We start from the raw sequence: 17,137 nt of genomic DNA on the forward strand, positions 1-17,137 counted from the left end.
GAAAGTGGGCCATTAACCACAGAAAAGCTTCAACCTGCACAAAATGATTTCAATGCATGATTTCTAAAGCTGCCCTCATCGCATTATTAACTGCTATGGAGCATTACACCTCTCTTCATTTCTTTCTTTCATTCTTTATTTCATCCTCCCCTTTCCTTCTGTCTTCCTTTTTTTTTTTCTTTATTCCTTCCTGCCTTTCTTCCTCTTTCTGTTTCCTTCACCTCATCACTAAACTCTATGGAATACCATGCATTTCTTCATTTCTTTCTTTCTTTTTCTTTCACCCTCTCCTTTCTTTCTTTCTGTCTTCCCTTCTTATTCTGTTTCTCCTTCCTTTCTCTCATTGTTTCCTTCATCTCACTACTAAATGCTATGGAATACCACACATTTCTTCATTTCTTTCTTTTATTCTCTCCTTTCTTTCTGTCTTCCCTTCTTATTTCTTCCATCCTTCCTCCCTCTCATTCATTCGTCTCATTACTAAACTCCATGGAATACCACACCTTTCTTCATTTTTTTCTTTAATCTCCCTTTTCTTACTCTTTCTTCTTTATTCCTTCCTTCCTTCCTTCTTCTTTCTCATTGCTTCCTTCATCTCATTATTAGCTATGGAATACGCTTCTTCATTTCTTTCATCCCCTCTTTTTCTTTATTCCTTCCTTCCTATTTCTCATTGCTCTTTGTCTAAGAGCTGCTCTTCTCATTCCTGTTCATCAAATTACCAAACCCTATGGAATACAACGCTTTTCTTCTTTTCATTCTCCCTTTCCTTTCTTTCTGCATTATCCTTCCTTTCTTCTTATTTTCTTTATTCCTTCCTTCTCTCCTTTTTTCTTCATCTCACTATTAAACGCCATGGAAACCCTTAAATGGGGGCTTGGATTGTCAGGGTCGGGGTCCTGCTACTTCTCACTCAGGCTGAGCTCCAGCCCACCCCATTTAGTTTAGTTCCAGCAGTTTTAACCTAACTCCACCCCACACTCCGTCGCTAAATGAGGAATTAGTGAAGCCAGCAGCAGCCAAGCTGGAGGGAGATGCAAACAACACCCGAAGGCAAGAGGTTCTGACGGTATGGAGGAATTCTGCTGGATTTGGGACTGACAGCTGATCAGCGCATTCGTTACTCGCTCCTTTATGGCGCTTCAAACGCCGCGTTAAAAGCAGGACGGGTTGAACGCCGTGCTGAAGCCATGTCTCTGCACACAGACGCGCCCGTGCACGCTCTTCGCCGGGCCGGGCCTGGCACCACCTGCCGCTCCGGGCCGCCCTACTTCTGTAGGAAGCGAAAAGCGATATCGGCCTTCCTTCCCCGTAAGGGGCTCACCGAGCTCCCTTAGGCCAGGCCCCGAAGGCCCCACACACGCCCCCTGACAGAGTAGAACCGCCCAACCGCCCGCCACAGCGGGCCCGCTCTGGCGCCTCGCTCGGCCGCAGCCCCGCTAGAGGAGTCGGAGGGCGGGGCTCCCCCTCGAGCCGCGCTTCCATTGGTCGCCGCACCCCGCCGTCTCCTCCCATTGGTCCCTCGCGGCTCTCCGCCCGCCCCCCCGCCGCCCGCCGATTGGCCGCGCTCCCCACCCCCTCCGCCTCCTCCTCCTTCGCCTGGCGGACGGGGGCGCGAACGTGCGGCGCGGGCTGTTCCCTGGCCGGGGGGCGCGTGCGGCCTCCACGTGGGGAACAGCACGTAGTCAGCGCGGGCGGGGGCGGGGGGGGGGCACGCGGCGTTCCCGCTCAGCGCCGGGGCGGGGCGGGGGGCACGCGCCAGGGACGGCCGTGCTGGGGAGGGGAGGGAAGGGAAGGGGAGGAGAGGAGAGGTGGTGGGGGGAGGAAGGAGACGGCTGTGGAGGGGTGCGGGGCTGTAGGAGCAGCGGTGGGTTTGGGCTTTAAGAGAAGAGCCGAGGGGCGGGCTGGTGCCCGGAGGTACTGTTTCATTCGGGTTCGTTTGGCTTAACGCACGATCACCGTGTTGGCTCGGCCGTGGGGTGTGAGCGAAGCCCGGTGCCCAGCAAAGCGTTTTAGGGCAGAGATCCCTCCGTCCCCCTCGGCTGTAAGGCTGTAAGAGCCCCGAGCGCAGCCTGGCCGCTCCTCCTTTGGTTCGTATTAGAGCCGCTCAAGCGGAGGAAAACCCCTCCGAGGTCGCCCAAAGGTTGGAAAGGCAGATCTCCCAAAGGCGTTTTGAAACACCCGAGCCGTTCCCGGCCCCGCGAGGCTCAGGGAGGAACCGCCGGGACGGGAAGAAGGGAGAAAAAGAAGGAGAGCCGCTCCCTCCTCCCTTCCTTCCTTCCCCCGGGCAGCGCGGCCCCGGCGGGGGCGTGCATGGAAAGGCCGCGGCGGAGCCAATGCGCAGGAAGGGGCCGAGCATGTGGGGAGGTTGTTTACACCAGCCCGGCCCCGGGAGCTTTAACCCGGCCGGCGGCGAGGCGCGAGGAACGGCCCCGGGACGGCGTGAGTAGCGGGCAGAGCGGGGTGCCCGCAGCACCGGGGGGAAAGGAGAGAGCGGGGTGGGGAAACGGCGTGGAAGCGGGGAGAGAGGAGGAGGGAAAATGGAAGGAGAGGGGAGGGGGAAGAAAAAAAAAAAAAAAGAATAAAAATAAAATGGAAAAAAAAAATGCCAGGAGGGGGCGGGAGCGGCGGTTCCCGCCCGGCCGGGCCGCGCCTCCCTCCCTCCAGGCCCCGCTGCTGCCGCTGCTGCCGGTGGCCGCGTACGTGCGGCGGGGACGGCCGGGGGAGGGGGTTCGGGGAGCCCCGCCGAGGTACAGTGCAACGGGGGGGGCTCACAGAAGGGGAGGGGGCGGCTGCCGCTTCCCGCCCGCTCTTCGCGAACGGGGGAATCTCCAACCCCTCCCCCCGGCTGCCAAACCGCTTCGAGTCCGCGCCGCCTCGCGCTGCAACCCCCCCTCCGCCCGCCGGCATTGCATGCACCCTCGTTGCACCGTGCGCACCCCATTGCACTGTACGCACCCCCCGTTGCTCTGTGCAACTCCCTGTTGCTCTGTGCGCTCCCCCCCCATTGCAGTGTGCGCACACCCCCCGTTGCACTGTGCACCCCATGTTGCAGTGTGCGCACACCTCCCGTTGCACTGTGCACCCCCTGTTGCAATGTGCGCACACCCCCCCTTGCTCTGTGCGCACCCCCTTGCACTGTCCGCATCCCCCCCGCATTGCATGCACTCCCCCTCCCTTTGCATTGCAAGCGCCCCCCTTGCACTATGTGCGCCCCCCCCCCCCCAATTGCAGGCACCCCATTGCATGCCACGCCCCCCAGCAATGCTCTCTGCCTGCACGTCCCGCCTCCCGGCTTGCCCGGTGAGTGCCCCCCTCCCGTCCCCCTCCCTACACACCCCACTCGTGTTCCCCCCCGCCCCACGCACACGTGCCCCACCCGGTGCCTCCCTCCGTTGCAGGCCTGGGCACACACCGCCTGCCCTCGGCAATGCCATTTTGCACGCGTGCCTTGCACACTTGCACACACTTGCACATGCATGCATGACCACGCACATGCATGACCACGCACATGCATGCCCATACTCCCGCTTGCTTGCACACCCTTGCACTCCTCTCCCGCTGCACCCACGTCCCGCTGCCTGCACCGAAGCTTCAAATTGCACTCGGCCGCTGCCGCCTTTTCCTTCCTGGCCGCCTTCCCGCAGGGCCGGGCTCCCTGCAGCGCCAACCCGGGGGCCCTTTCCCGGGGGAAGCCGCTCCGCGCTCCTCCCTATGCCGGAAAGTGCATTTTTAGGCCTCTTCCAAAAGTGTTTTCCTCGGGAATCACCCCACAGGACTGCTGCCCGCCTGCGTTCCCCACGCGCTTAGTTTACTTTTGCAAAAGAATATCGTTGCTCCGTTTGGAGAGGGAGGAGGAATTTGCTGTCCTGGCCGGAGTTGCTTGATGGGTTTTGTGCTGCACGTCCTGGCGCTGCACCAAGCCGTCGCCTTCCCGCTCTCAGGAGCTTTTTTTCTTTAAACAAAACCCCAAACTTTGCAGATCGCTCCGTGCAGATGTGTGTTTCCCTGCCCGTGTCAAAGAGCTCTGCCTACAGAGGGGGGCTTTTGGAAGCAGGCTGGAAAAGTCGTGTTTTATTATCACTTATTGCAGCACTTCCAGGCTCTTAAAGGATGGATTTTACGGTCTGCTTTGCTGGTCGGTGGCAAGAGCTCAGCTGAGTTTGGAGGAACCTATTGGTGTTTGTTTGGGTTTTCTTTTTTGCTTTTTTTTGTTTTTTAGTTTGTATGAAAATGGAGGAAAACTGGGCTGTGCTGGAATTGCCGTGCATGTATGCACATGCATAGTGCACGTGCATGCACACTGCATTTATGCACATGCACACAGATGCATGCATGGAGCAGCAACCTTTCCTGCAGTATTCCTGCAAACCTAAAGCAAGCAGCAGCCGGGGCTTTGTTGCCCCAGACCTTTCCCTCTGGCTAAACGAAGCTTTCCTTGTTTGCCAAACGACGCGTGCAAAGTGCCTCCTTTCCCCAGGCCTTGCTGAGGTGCACGGAGCTGGAAACTGCAAAATGCACAGCCGGCATGGAAGCAAGACAGAATTTGGGAGCGGTGCCGGCGCTGACCCCTGCAGTGCATGATTGCAAACAGCTGGGAGGACTCGGGGCAGCTCTGCCGGCGGTGAATGCAGAGCCTGCTCTCCTTGCTTTGCTTTGTGCTTTTCAGAGCACCGAAATGGGATCTGGCCTTCAAAGGCCACAGGGTCTGCTGGAAGCAGATGTGATCCCAGTATTTTCACGGGATTCATAGAATCACAGAATGGCCTGGGTTGAAAAGGAGCACAATGCTCATCCAGTTCCAACCCCCTGCTATGTGCAGGTCGCCAACCAGCAGACCAGGCTGCCCAGAGCCACATCCAGCCTGGCCTTGAATGCCTGCAGGGATGGGGCATCCACAGCCTCCTTGGGCAACCTGTTCCAGTGCCTCACCACCCTCTGGCTGAAAAACTTCCGTCTAATACCTAACCTAAACCTCCCCTGTCTCAGTTTAAAACCATTCCCCCTTGTCCTATCACCATCCACCCTCACAAACAGCCATTCCCCCTCCTGTTTATACACTCCCTTCAAGTGCTGGAAGGCCACAATGAGGTCTCCCCAGAGCCTTCTCTTCTCCAAACTAAACAAACCCAGTTCCCCCAACCTTTCTTGATAGTAGGAGGGAGCAGCTGTTCTGTTGGCTCTGGAGGTTCTGGGTGGTGCCAGCTTGCAGGAAGCTCCCAAAGGCCCCAAGAGGGGCAGCAGGATGCCAAGAAGGGAAGCAACTTGGGCTCGAGTTGAAGTTGGAGTGTGATTGTATCCCCCGTGAGTAGAGATAAGGGGGCAAAACACAGTATGATGCTATAGGGGGGTGTTCCCATTCTCCATGCTGTGTCTTTATAATGGAGGCATCAAGAGAAGGCTCGGGTGGGAACTCAACCCTTTACTCCCCTTTCTCCAAAGAGGTTTTTTTGATGACTTTAAGGATGAAAGCCGTGGGACAGGGGATGTGATGCCACCATCCCCACGTGCCCGGTGAGGTTGATGCTGCTGGTCGAGTGTTGCAATCCTGCACTGGTGGTAATGCCATCGTATCTTTGTCACCCGCAGCGTGGCCGCGATGGCGAGCGTGCTGTCCAGGCGCCTGGGGAAGCGCTCCCTGCTCGGCACCCGTGTCTCTGCCCCCGGTGCTTTGGCTGACGGGGTCCTGGCAGCTCCCCAGATCCACGCCGTGCTGCCAGACGACGTGTCCTGCACGCAGCCTGCAGAGGAAAGCGGCCTGGCACCGAGATTTCCCAGCCCCAGCCGCCGGCAACAAGTACGTAAGGAGGCTTTTGGATGTGGGCTGTGCGTTGGCAGGGGGAGAAAACTCCTGGGGCTCCTCCTAATTGTAGCTCCAGGGGGAAGCTGTCGTTAGGGAGAGCTGCTGATGGGCGTTGGTGTTGGGTTTGGAATACATTGCCTCGAGCAGAGATCTCTCTCTTGCCTCTGATCCCAGCCAAGAGTGATTGTCCAGAGAAGGCCGGACACTTCTCAGCGGTGTTCCCCAGTCATAGAATCATAGAATGGCCTAGGTTGAAAAGGACCATAATGATCATCTAGTTTCAACCTCCCTGCCACGGGGACAGTTGCCAGCCACTAGACCAGGCTGCCCAGAGCCACATTCAGCCTGAATGTCATTTGAGACTGAAGGAGATGGTTTTCGTACAGCAGTGTCTCTTGGTGGACTTCTCTTCCAAAACCTTGTCCCATAACCCGTGTTGATGTCAGCACACTAAGAAGCCCCCCAGCTTTGCTATGGAGGTGTTGATCCCCGTGTCACCTGCTTGAGCTTCAGAGCTTTTCCACCCCAGTTGAGGGTCTGTGGGTAAGGGGTCTGGAGACCCCACTTGGGCATGGTTGGTGGCACAGACCTACCCAGTGAAGCAGCTCCTAGGGAAGGACTGGGATGCCGTGGATCCCCCAGAATGCCTGTCCCGTCCTGTGGGTGGCTGTGCTTTGGCCTCATGCTGCCTGGGGTGGGGAGCAGCGCTTGTTCTTGTCTTCTACCTGCAGAGCTATAAAAGCTACTAAGGGCAGAGCTTGTGAAAGGCCGTGTAAATAAGGCCCCTGTTCACTTTTCTGGCTCCTCCTGTGCCCAGCACTGCGCTGTGGGAAGGGCAGATTCCTCCTGCCATGTGTTTACAAGCTACAGGACAGTGAGAGCTGTTTTCTCCTATGTGCTCCAGTGCAGAGGATTCTGCTCACTTGCTTTGCTGCTGGAAATGACTTAAAAGTAGTGTGTGTGACACAGCTGGGATTGGTGTCAAAAGGAGATGCCACCTCCGTGTGCAGTGCCTCACTCACAGGGACAGATGGTGTTCAGAGAGAAGCCTTGCTTCTTATTTTTTGGGATCATTGGATAAGGGATATGGATTTTGGAAGCTGTGAGTGAGATCAGACTGATCTGGCACTCACTCTTTTAGCCTTGGTCCAGCAGCTGTGGCTTTTTCCACCTTTCTTTCTGCCAGATGTCTCACCTGGAATGGTCCCATGTGCTTTTCCCTGGTCAATGCATGGGTGCCTGTGTCCATCTCATGTCAGCTTCTTCGTGTGACACCGCAGCATTTCCATAAAGAGATGCTCCTGTGCCTATAAATAGCTGGAGACACATGTAACTTCTTTGGACACAGATCCATTTCCATTGACAGAAATAGGCTCATGGGTGGTTGTGCTGGAAAACAGCTCACAGGAGCAAGGGAGACAGTGTGAGAGAGGAGCAGGTGAGCTTTGAATGTCTCCTCCTGGTCATGAAAGCTGTGATGGGAGGAACTGGGATGTGACTTTAGGATCACTGTGCCCAGGAGACCTCTTTCTCCTCTGGATTTTCACCCTCTCATCTACATGCTTTCCCAGGGGGTGTGATAGTAGTGGGCATCCTTGCTGCAACACGACATGCAGGCAAAGTAAAAGCAGACAGATTCATTGGAGAAAAGTCCATCCAAAGTCATAATGCTCAGAGAAGCAGAATGTGGAATTGCCAGAGAATTGGGGAGCATGCTCCAAAGGCAGATCTCAGCAGTGGGGTTGGGGTGAACACTGTTACCACATTGGTGTGCTGGGACACAGAGGTTTTTGTCCCTCTCTACTCTGCTCTTGTGAGGCCCCATCTGCAGTGCTGTGTCCAGGTCTGGAGCCCCCAGTACAAGAAAGACAGGGAGCTGTTGGAGAGGGTCCAGAGGAGGGCCATGAAGATGATCAGGGGACTGGAGCACCTCCCCTGTGAGGACAGGCTGAGGGAGCTGGGCTTGTTCAGCGTGGAAAAAAGAAGGCTGCGGGGTGACCTCATTGCAGCCTTTCAGTACTTAAAGGGAGCCTACAAACAGGAGGGGAATCAACTCTTTGGAAGGGTAGATAACAACAGAACAAGGGGAAATGGATTTAGGTTGAGGGAGGGAAGATTTAAGTTGGATGTCAGGGGGAAGTTCTTTCCTGTGAGAGTGGTGAGGTGCTGGAACAGCTGCCCAGAGAGGCTGTGGATGCCCCATCCATCCCTGGAGGTGTTCAAGGCCAGGTTGGATGGGTTGCTGGGCAGCCTGGGCTGCTCTGAAATGTGGAGGTTGGTGGCCCTGCATGTGACGGGGGAGCTGCAGCTTCGTGATCCTTGAGGTCCCTTCCAACCCAAGCCATTCTGTGATTCTGTGACAGCCTTCATCCCCCAAATATCCTTCAGTGTCTCCCTGCTGCAGAAGAAGGACCTGAGCAGTGGGGTTGTGCATCAGGACGCAGCACCAATAATGCTCCCCTTGGCTGTTTTTCAGGTTCTTGTCACCTACAGCGGGCAGGAGTGCACAGGGCTGGTGGAGCAGCACAACCCACCCAGCGACAAAGTGAAGGTGCTGCAGCCAGAGCAGGGCTTGCATACGTGCTGGAGGCTGCAGGATGTGCCTGAGGCACTGCAGAGATCTGTGTCCAACAGCATTGACGTCCCCAAGAGGTTCGTGCCTGGGGCTGGTAGTATCTTGACAGGATGGGAAGGGGCTCCTGCGGTGCTCATGCCTGGTTTTATGCTTACGGAGTGAGGCACTGGGGATATCTCTGCCTTACCAGAGCATGGGTTATCCAGGGAATGGCCGCATTCAGGATTAAGGGGATTTATTTTCTGCAAATGCTGCTTTAGGGAGAAAAAAAAAATGTCTTTCCTGAAGACTTAAAGACTGCAAGAGGGTGGTGGGAGCCACGCTGCCTCTGTGAGATGCACCACCCTTATGCACACTGGCTGTCCTGCTTTTAACGGGATGTCTCTCTGCTTTTTCCTCTGTGCATTCTCCATCTACAACACAGGAAAGCTGATGCAGCTGTGGAGATGGACGAGATGGTTGCAGCCATGGTGCTGACAAGCCTCTCCTGCAGTCCTGTGGTGCAGAGCCCTCCTGCCAGCGAGAGTGGCATCCCCCGTGAGTGTGCACTGAAAAATAAAAATAACAACATCCAGAAAAAAAAAAAGGGGGGGGGATGTGGAGAAATACGCTGTGCCCTTTGGATGCTGAAAGGACCTTTTTGCTGGTGTTTTGAGCTCAGTGCCAAATAGCAGCTGGGGCGCAGGTGTGCTGGGCTGGAGGTGAACAGGAGCAGCGCCGGTTCGCGGAGGAGCCCATTGGTGCTGTTTGGGACCGTGCCAATGGGGTGACACTGCTGTCTGTCACCCTGCTGGGGGGCCGGGGAGCCCTGGGCTGGGGAGCACCGCCTGTCTGCTCCTTTTTTTAGAGGCTCTTTCATTCCCAAGGAGTCAAATGGAGCTGAAGGGGTAAAAATAGCAGCTGGGAGCCGTGGGAAATGTGCGTGCCCCGGTGCTGGCTGTCCCCTGCAGGGTTGTGCTTATGGGGAAATGGGATAAAGCTGGGACCTGGCACTGAGCAGAGGTGCAAAGGCTTCACTCAAAACGTTTAAAACTAGAAGCAAACTGCTGCCATAGTTTATCTCGCCTCAGGGCTGCTCTCAGTGCCTTATGGTGATGGTGGCTGTGTGTTCCCTGTGTTCAGCATCACGGGCAGCGTGCGATCCCTGGAAGGAGAGCGGTGACGTCTCAGACAGCGGCAGCAGCACCACCAGCGGGCACTGGAGTGGGGGCAGCGACATCTCCACCCCATCTCCCCCACATCCTGAGGGCAGCCCCAAGCACTCCAGCGAGGCACTCAGCTCCCCACCAGCTGATGATGGCTTCGAGACCGACTCCGATCCCTTTCTCCTCGACGAACCTGCTCCGCGGAAGAGAAAGGTATTGGGGACCCCAGCACCGTAGTTGTGGCCCTGAGGGGACCTTGCCACCGTGCAGTTGGTGACACAGGCTGTCTCCTCCTCCAGAACTCAGTGAAGGTGATGTACAAGTGCCTGTGGCCAAACTGTGGCAAAGTCCTGCGCTCCATCGTTGGCATCAAGCGGCACGTCAAGACCCAGCACCTCGGGTAAGGCACAAGTTTCAGCTCCTGCTGAACCATGAAATCCATGCACCCTTGTGCTGAACGTGCTGGCAACCAGCAGTTCCCCTTCCTTCAGCAAATATCCCCAAGATCAGAGATGCCCTGGTTCCAATGCATTGAGCTCAGCTGTTCTCAGCCACTTGAACTGCTGTTACCTGTCCCTACCTTGCAGCAAGGGAGCCCTGTGCTTTGCAGGAGATCTGGGGGTTGTGCTTGAACTTCAGAACTGGAAATTTTCAGAGGCAAGAACTTGGAGTGCTTGGGGCTAATCTGCCTAGCTCAGGTCTGTGTAGGTACCCCCTTAGGATGTGGGAAGCAGCTTTGCTTGTGCTTTTGTACATGCTTTGTACATGTACATTGTTTTCTTATATGCATTTTTCTCCTTCTGTCTTGACAGTTGGACTTAATGATCTTAGAGGTCTTTTCCAACTGTTATGGTTTTGTAGTTGTACAAATGCTTCAGGAGAGATGACATTGGAAGGGCTGTGCTACAATGGGCAGCGCTGGACTGCCATCCAGTGCCAGATAATCATAGTGGGAAAACACTCAGATCCTTTATGCTTTTTTCCTGATCGATGAACCTCAGGACTTGTCTGCAGCCATGCTAAATGAGCTCAGTGAGAAGGCAGGGGACTTTCAGCAGTGCTTGGTCACCCTGCCAGCCTTTCTGGAGGTGCTGAAAGATGTGTTGATCTTCCTTCAAAGTACTAAGTGCTGTTACAGAAGTAGGGGCCACGCTGATCACAGCCAGCGTGACACTTTAAAACGTGAGACTTTAAAACCTCCCTTCCGTGGGACAGGAGCTGCATATTCAGTCTTATTCCCTTTTTCTCTCTGGCAGAGACAGCGCTGACTGTGACCAGCGGAAGCGGGAAGAGGATTTCTACTACACTGAAGTGCAGGTGAAGGAGGAGCCCGCACCAGAGGCAACCACCAACACCAGCCCCACATCGGTGTCTGCCCCGATCATCATTCAGCAAGCCCTGGCCAAGCCAGAGGCTTTGCTGGTGGAGCCGCCGATGCTGGAACCTGCTCTGGCCAGCAGCTCACTCAGTCAGTCTGCACCCAGTTCATTTTGGCACATCCAGGCTGATCACGCCTACCAGGTGAGCTGGTGCCACCTCCTGCTCCCTTAGCAGCTGGGCAGGGGCTCGGGGGTTGCCCGATGGCTGCATGGCTGAGGCTTGCCTGCATTTATGTGGCAGTGGTATGCAACACACCCTTCTGCTGCAGATAGCCGCAGATGGAATGTGGCCATGCCAGATCCTCCAGGGTAACCTGGAGACGCCCTAGCTGCGGTCCCTGTCCCTTGTCCCCTGCCACAGTGGCTCTCCAGCACCACTTGGAGGAGGGATTGCATGGGGGATTCCTTCCCCACCTCAAGGGAGGCACCTCAGGCTGCCTCAAGCTGGTCTTTGCAGAGAGGAGATGGCCCGTGGGCACACGGGAACAAAATCCACCAGGCTTAATGCTGACCACCTTCTTCCCCATCTCTCCCCACAGGCGTTGCCCTCCATCCAGATTCCAGTGTCCCCACACATCTTCACCAGCATCAGCTGGGCCACTGCCACCTCGACTCTCCCATCCCTGTCACCGGTGAGTCCTCATCCTTTCTCTCTGAGCCTTTGGGAGTTCCCAGGCTCCCTACTGGCTGTAAACATCCTCAGCCTTATTCCACATGGTCTTCAATGTCCCCGCAGGTGCGGAGCCGGTCGCTCAGCTTCAGTGAACCCCAACCTCCCACGCCGATGCTCAAGTCCCACCTGATCGTCGCCTCGCCGCCCCGCGTGCCTCTTGGCACCAGGTGAGGCTCTCACTGTGCAAAGTGCACCCTGAGCAAGAGGGATGCATTCCTGCACGTCAACCAAATGATGCTCAGGGTGTAGCAGAGACACAAATCTCCGAAACTTTGCAATATTGGGTACATTTTCTATTTCTTTGCCCCTTTGCAGGAAAGTTCGTGGTGAAGCCAAGAAGTGCCGTAAGGTGTACGGCATCGAGCACCGGGACCAGTGGTGCACAGCTTGCCGGTGGAAAAAAGCCTGCCAACGCTTCCTGGACTGAGCATGGCCCTGCAGTGCCACCTCCCTCCCTGCTCCTGCCCAAAGGAGCACTGGAGTCCCTCACTGCTGCACCCAGGGACCTTGGAGGCACCTCCTGAGACTCCAGAAAAGCCCTCCAGAGCTGCGTGTAAATTCCTCCTCCTGTATATTGTACATCAGCTGGGTTTGCTCTTTTTGTTTTGTTTTGGTTTGTTTTTTAACACTTTTTTTTTTTTTTCCCAAATCTGTTTTTGTAAAACGCGAAGAACATCTCCCATTCGTACAGTTTAAAAACTGGGGCTGGGAGGAGGAAGCCATGGCTCAGCACTCGGGGGATGTTGCAGGTGATCTGGGGACCAAAGAGCTCCCTGCATTGCCCAGGTCAACGCTAGGATCTCCCGAGCTGCTGCAGTGCAGCCAGGGCGAGGCATAGAGGCAGCTTCCCCTGTCCTTTCACTGTCTATGAAGTGCAAATCGCTCGTGTCCTGAAGCATCAAAAACTATTGCAGCTTTAAAAGCACGAGGCAGGGCTGGTTTTTGGGGTGGCTCTCCTCGTTGCCTCATGGATGTGCTCTTTGCTCGCACTGCAGCTGGAGCCTGCATGTGTCTCTGCTTCAGTTTGTCCGTTTTGGAGGCATCTGGGGGAAAAGCCTCTTTAATCAGGAAAGCTTTGAGAGCTTTTAAAGCAAAAGCAGGTATTCCTTCTCCTTTTGGGCTTTGTACATCTGCACAGTTCCATGAAAAACTGTCGTGACCCTCGCTGTGTCTTTCAAAAGCAGGCTGAGAGCAAGTGCTTGTTTGTTCGTTTTTAAACAAAGAAATCTTCCTGATTTCACCAGCAAAGGCAGCTGGCAAGCTGGGAGGACTGGGAAGAGCTTTCCTTCAGCATCACGGTGTGGCCCCAGTTTGGCAAATGAACTTAAAATTTGCTTTTGCACCCCATTGGCAGCAGGCAAGTCTGTGTCCTGGATGTTTTTTCTTCTTTTTTTGCTGCATTTTTGATAGTCAGCCCATAAGGCACAGCCAAGAGTGATCCCTGCACAAGGCTCGAGCCTGGGCTGATGTTCAGGACCGTGCGGTGTGACAAAAACTCCCTTCAAAAAGCAAATTCTGTGGCTGGGAGAGCATCGTTTTGCTGCTGGATGGACGCACGCCCTGTTGGTGCTCTGGCATAGATGTATACGTGTAATACTGGTGCTTGTCAACCTCTTTTTGTAATTTTGTATATCTAAACAGTATCTCGTTCCAGAACCTGATCTTTGGTACCAAATGGGCGGATTCAGGATCAGGAAGCAGGAGCAAAACTCCCCCAGGATGCATCCCAAGTGTGTCTGTGCAGGTCTGATTCAAAGCCCGTGTTTTTTCCTGGAGAGCAGCTGGCTCAGGATCACATCCCTGCTGGGGCTGCCGTGCTGGGAAAGCCTTTTCCTCTCCCACTGCCATCAGCCATCCCCACAGCTGTCTATTGCAGGAACAGCTCTGCAGGTTCACGCTCTGCATCCTGGTAGCAGTGGGTTGCGTGCTGGGATTATTGCACCGCTCAAAAGTAGGAATTTATTCTTGATTTTTATTTTTTATTTAGGGGAAAAAAAAAAAGAAGAGCAGCCCCTGGGGCATTTGCTACCATTTGGATTGCAGAGCTGGCAGCACCCAAGCTTGCTGCTGGTCCCTGCAACAGCACAGACGGGTTTCTGTGATGCTGAAGGCGCAGGTCGCTCAGAGTATGGAGATAATAATTAAACAAAAAAGATTAGTTGTGGTTCCCTCAGACCTTGTGCCTTTGCTCCCACGACTCAGACCCAGAAGTTTTCCCTTCCTGCTTTTCTTGTCCTTTCTGCCCCAAACAGAGTGACCCCGTTTGGGTCCCCATCGCTCAGGAAATGTCACACAAGCCATGTGGGGGTGTCACCCCCCCGGGGCTTTGTCCCCTAAACCAGGGTGTAGCGTCTGACAATCCGCACTGCCTCCCCCTCCTGTAGTCAATCATATTTTTTCACTGATGGGAACTTGAATTTCTGCAAATGGAAATGAGAATAACTTTCTGCTTACTGTTAAAGGTGATTTTTATATTAAAAATAGGAAGAAAAAGATAGGAATGGCTCTGGAATGAGTGGCTGAATGCCCGTTGAGTTGAGGGCATGGGGGGACACTTGAGATGTCGGGGTGCAGTGCCTCCCTCTGCAGCCAATAGCACTTACAGCCCCAGGGTCACCCTGCACAGGGCTGTTCTGTGCTGGTGGTGTTCACCCAGGGTTGCACACAGCTTTATTTTCTGAGGGCTTTTGCGGTACGGATTTAATGGGATAAAATTGTCCTTCAGCTCCTGGCTTTCCCTTATTTCAATTTGAGAGTATTTGGGATTTTTTTTACACTTTTAAAAGGAAAAAGCTTGTATTTCTGCTGCAATGACAGCAGGCATTGTGTTGTTTTTTTCAAGGCCAGGCTGGATGTGGCTCTGGGCAGCCTGGTCTGCTGGTTGGTGACCCTGCACATAGCAGGGGGTTGGAACTGGATGAGCGTCGTGGTCCTTTTCCACTCAGGCCATTCTATGATTCTGTGGATTGTCGGGTTGGCTGGTGTCCCATTTCTTTGTTGTTTTTTTTTTCCCCTTTCCCATCTCTTCATTATTTCTTCACTCACTTCCAACCTTGGTCTCACCAAACTCCATCCCACCCACCATGGGTAACCCCAACTACAAGCTCAGCTTGGAGACATCTCCCACTCCAGCTGTCTGCCGTGTGTATGTATGTAAATAGGAACCTCTTAATTGGGCACTAATTGGAGGCTGCTCTCCTTTTCCAGCCCCGCTGGCACCCAAACTGAGTGCAGGGTGACCCCGCGCTGTCACCGTGCCCTGCTGCCATCGGGTGATGCTGGGAGTGGTGACGGGGTGGTGGCACAGGGAAGGGCTCAGGGATGCTCATCCCTGTGCTCCTACAGGACCCTGCTGCCCGGCTGGGCTGGGAGGATGTTATCTTCTGTCTTGGAGCTTTTCTCGGCTGTCTTCCAAGTATTATTTTTATTGTAAAAACAAACAAAGGAAAAAAAAAAAAACAAAAAACCAAAAAAATATGAAAAAAAAAGAAGAAGAAGAAAAATTTTTAAAAAACGCAAATGTGAAATGTAATTTTTACAGCAGCGATATGAAATATATTTTATAAGAAATAAAGAAAAGAAAAGTTGCCTGATAGCTCGCCGGCTCTGCCTGGTCTTTGCGCCGTGCGTCCCGGTGCCCTGCACGGTTCCATCCCCGTGGCACAACGGCTTGTGGCACCACTAGGTAGCAGTGTCTGCCCACCGATGGTGCATCCTTCCCCTTCTGTTGGTTTTAGCCCAGTCCTTCAAGTTTTCAAGCTGAAAGCTGCAAGGAGAGGTGGGTGTGTGCAGATCCTGGTGGGTTTCTGACCCCATGTCCTGTGTAGAGCCCTCACCATGGGACTGCCCAGCACAGAAGCTGCCTGCTGGTGCAGAAAGCCTGAAAATACACGTGCACAATGCACAGTGCATAAAGCCTGAACCCTGTTTATGAGGGTAGATAGTGATAGGACAAGGGGGAATGGTTATAAACTGAGACAGGGGAGGTTTAGGTTGGATATTAGGAGGAAGTTTTTCACCCAGAGGGTGGTGAGGCACTGGAACAGGTTGCCCAAGGAGGCTGTGGATGCCCCATCCCTGGAGGCATTCAAGGCCAGGCTGGATGTGGCTCTGGGCAGCCTGGTCTGCTGGTTGGTGACCTGCACATAGCAGGGGGTTGGAACTGGATGAGCGTTGTGGTCCTTTTCAACCCAGGCCATCCTATGATTCTGTGATTCAATCAGCAATTCCCAATTTAAGTGGAGGAGGAGTATCTTTTTCAACCCAGGCCGTTCTGCGATTCTAAGAATAATTCCATGTTTTTGCACAAGGTGATGGAAAAGGAGGAAATGATGGGAGAAGAGCTGACAAGAACCAGTCCCATCAAGGGACCTGGGCGCCCCTGGTCCCAACCCTGTTTTTCCATTGGGAAGCTGTGGGGTGAAGCTGAAGCCTTGCAGTGACCAAAATGGAATCTGGCACCGTGTGGCACCTGCAGGGTGGCATCTGCTCCTGGGGGCATTCAAGAAAGCCCCAAGAACCCTTCCTGTATTGCAGGGTGGGGACATCACTGCAGTGAGCTGCCGCCGTCTCAGCCCAGACTTCAGTGTGTCCCCATTGGATTATTTCCAGCTCCTTTGGGCACATCCCTTCTCTGTCTTAAGTTCTGAAAAACTCCTTTATTCCCCCAGTTAACACCCCCAGTCCATCCCTTTTTGAGTGAAGGGCTGCAAGGTACGCACGCAATGGGGTGACTCTCCTGCCACGCTGCTGCAGCCCATGCAAGGGGAGAGCTCAGCTGAGATTCATGCACATTTGCCAAAAAAAATCTCATTTTTTCTCCTAAAAACCTGTTTGTTTTTTTTTTTTTTCCCAGCTGAGCCTCAGGGATGGCAGCAGGGTAAGCATTGTCCCAAGTGACGGTCGCCAGTCGCACTGATATAGTAGAAACAGTAAACTAATTTATTAATCCTTTTGCTATGTACAAGTTTAATGGAGAAACCTTTGTATGAAACAATTAAAAAGAACAGGGAGAAGGTTGAGTTGTTTCGTGGTTTTTTTTTTTCCTGTGTTTTGTTGTGTGGGTTTTTTTTTTTGTTTGTTTGCTTTGTTTTCTTTTTGTGGGGTATTTATTATTATTATTATTATTACCATTATTATTTTGTACAAAGGGTGAGACCAGGGCTCCGGTGGTGGGACGGCAGCGGGGACACAATACATGCCGGGGGGAACGCGACGAAAACACACGCTGCGATGCTGAGCAAAGAAGTCAACCCCGGAGTCCATAGAAAACCTCAAGGAAAGCACTCAAAAAAATCGTAATCACAAAATAAAAATTATTTTAAATGAAAAGAAAAAAAAAAAACAAAACAAAACACCATATCCAGGTGCTTTCTGCCCAGCCCTGGGTGCTGGGTCATGCTCTGGTCCTTTTTTTTTGGGAACCAAGCCATGGTGGGATGCAAACCCCAAATCTGGGGGTAAATCCTGTGGGGAGCCCCAGGGGGGCACATGATGCTGGGAGGGGATGCCCAAAAGCCACTTGGGAGGGGGATTAAACCAAAACTTTAAAAATCACTATTT

General features: G+C 53.8%; 1 protein-coding gene across 4 annotated transcripts; it reads left to right on the forward strand.

Moving 5' to 3' along the window:
• The first annotated feature begins 1,932 nt into the window (after positions 1-1,932).
• On the forward strand, positions 1,933-15,170 carry ZNF395 (zinc finger protein 395). 4 transcript variants are annotated; one of them, XM_085218264.1, is made up of 10 exons: positions 1,933-2,446; positions 5,590-5,797; positions 8,280-8,455; positions 8,803-8,915; positions 9,501-9,736; positions 9,823-9,923; positions 10,780-11,044; positions 11,442-11,534; positions 11,639-11,742; positions 11,891-15,170. In XM_085218264.1, the coding sequence occupies exons 1-10, from the start codon at positions 2,337-2,339 to the stop codon at positions 12,000-12,002; spliced, it is 1,518 nt and encodes a 505-aa protein (XP_085074390.1). In that variant the 5' UTR covers positions 1,933-2,336; the 3' UTR covers positions 12,003-15,170. The 4 variants fall into 4 exon arrangements, with proteins under 4 accessions (XP_085074390.1, XP_085074389.1, XP_085074386.1 ...); XM_085218263.1 differs by having other exon boundaries at positions 1,936-2,442; XM_085218260.1 differs by lacking the exon at positions 1,933-2,446 and adding an exon at positions 2,537-2,750.
• The last annotated feature ends 1,967 nt before the right edge of the window (positions 15,171-17,137 follow it).

This window comes from Meleagris gallopavo, chromosome 2 (assembly GCF_905368555.1).
Source record: "Meleagris gallopavo chromosome 2, MGAL_WU_HG_1.1, whole genome shotgun sequence".
NCBI classification, from domain to species: Eukaryota; Metazoa; Chordata; class Aves; order Galliformes; family Phasianidae; genus Meleagris; species Meleagris gallopavo.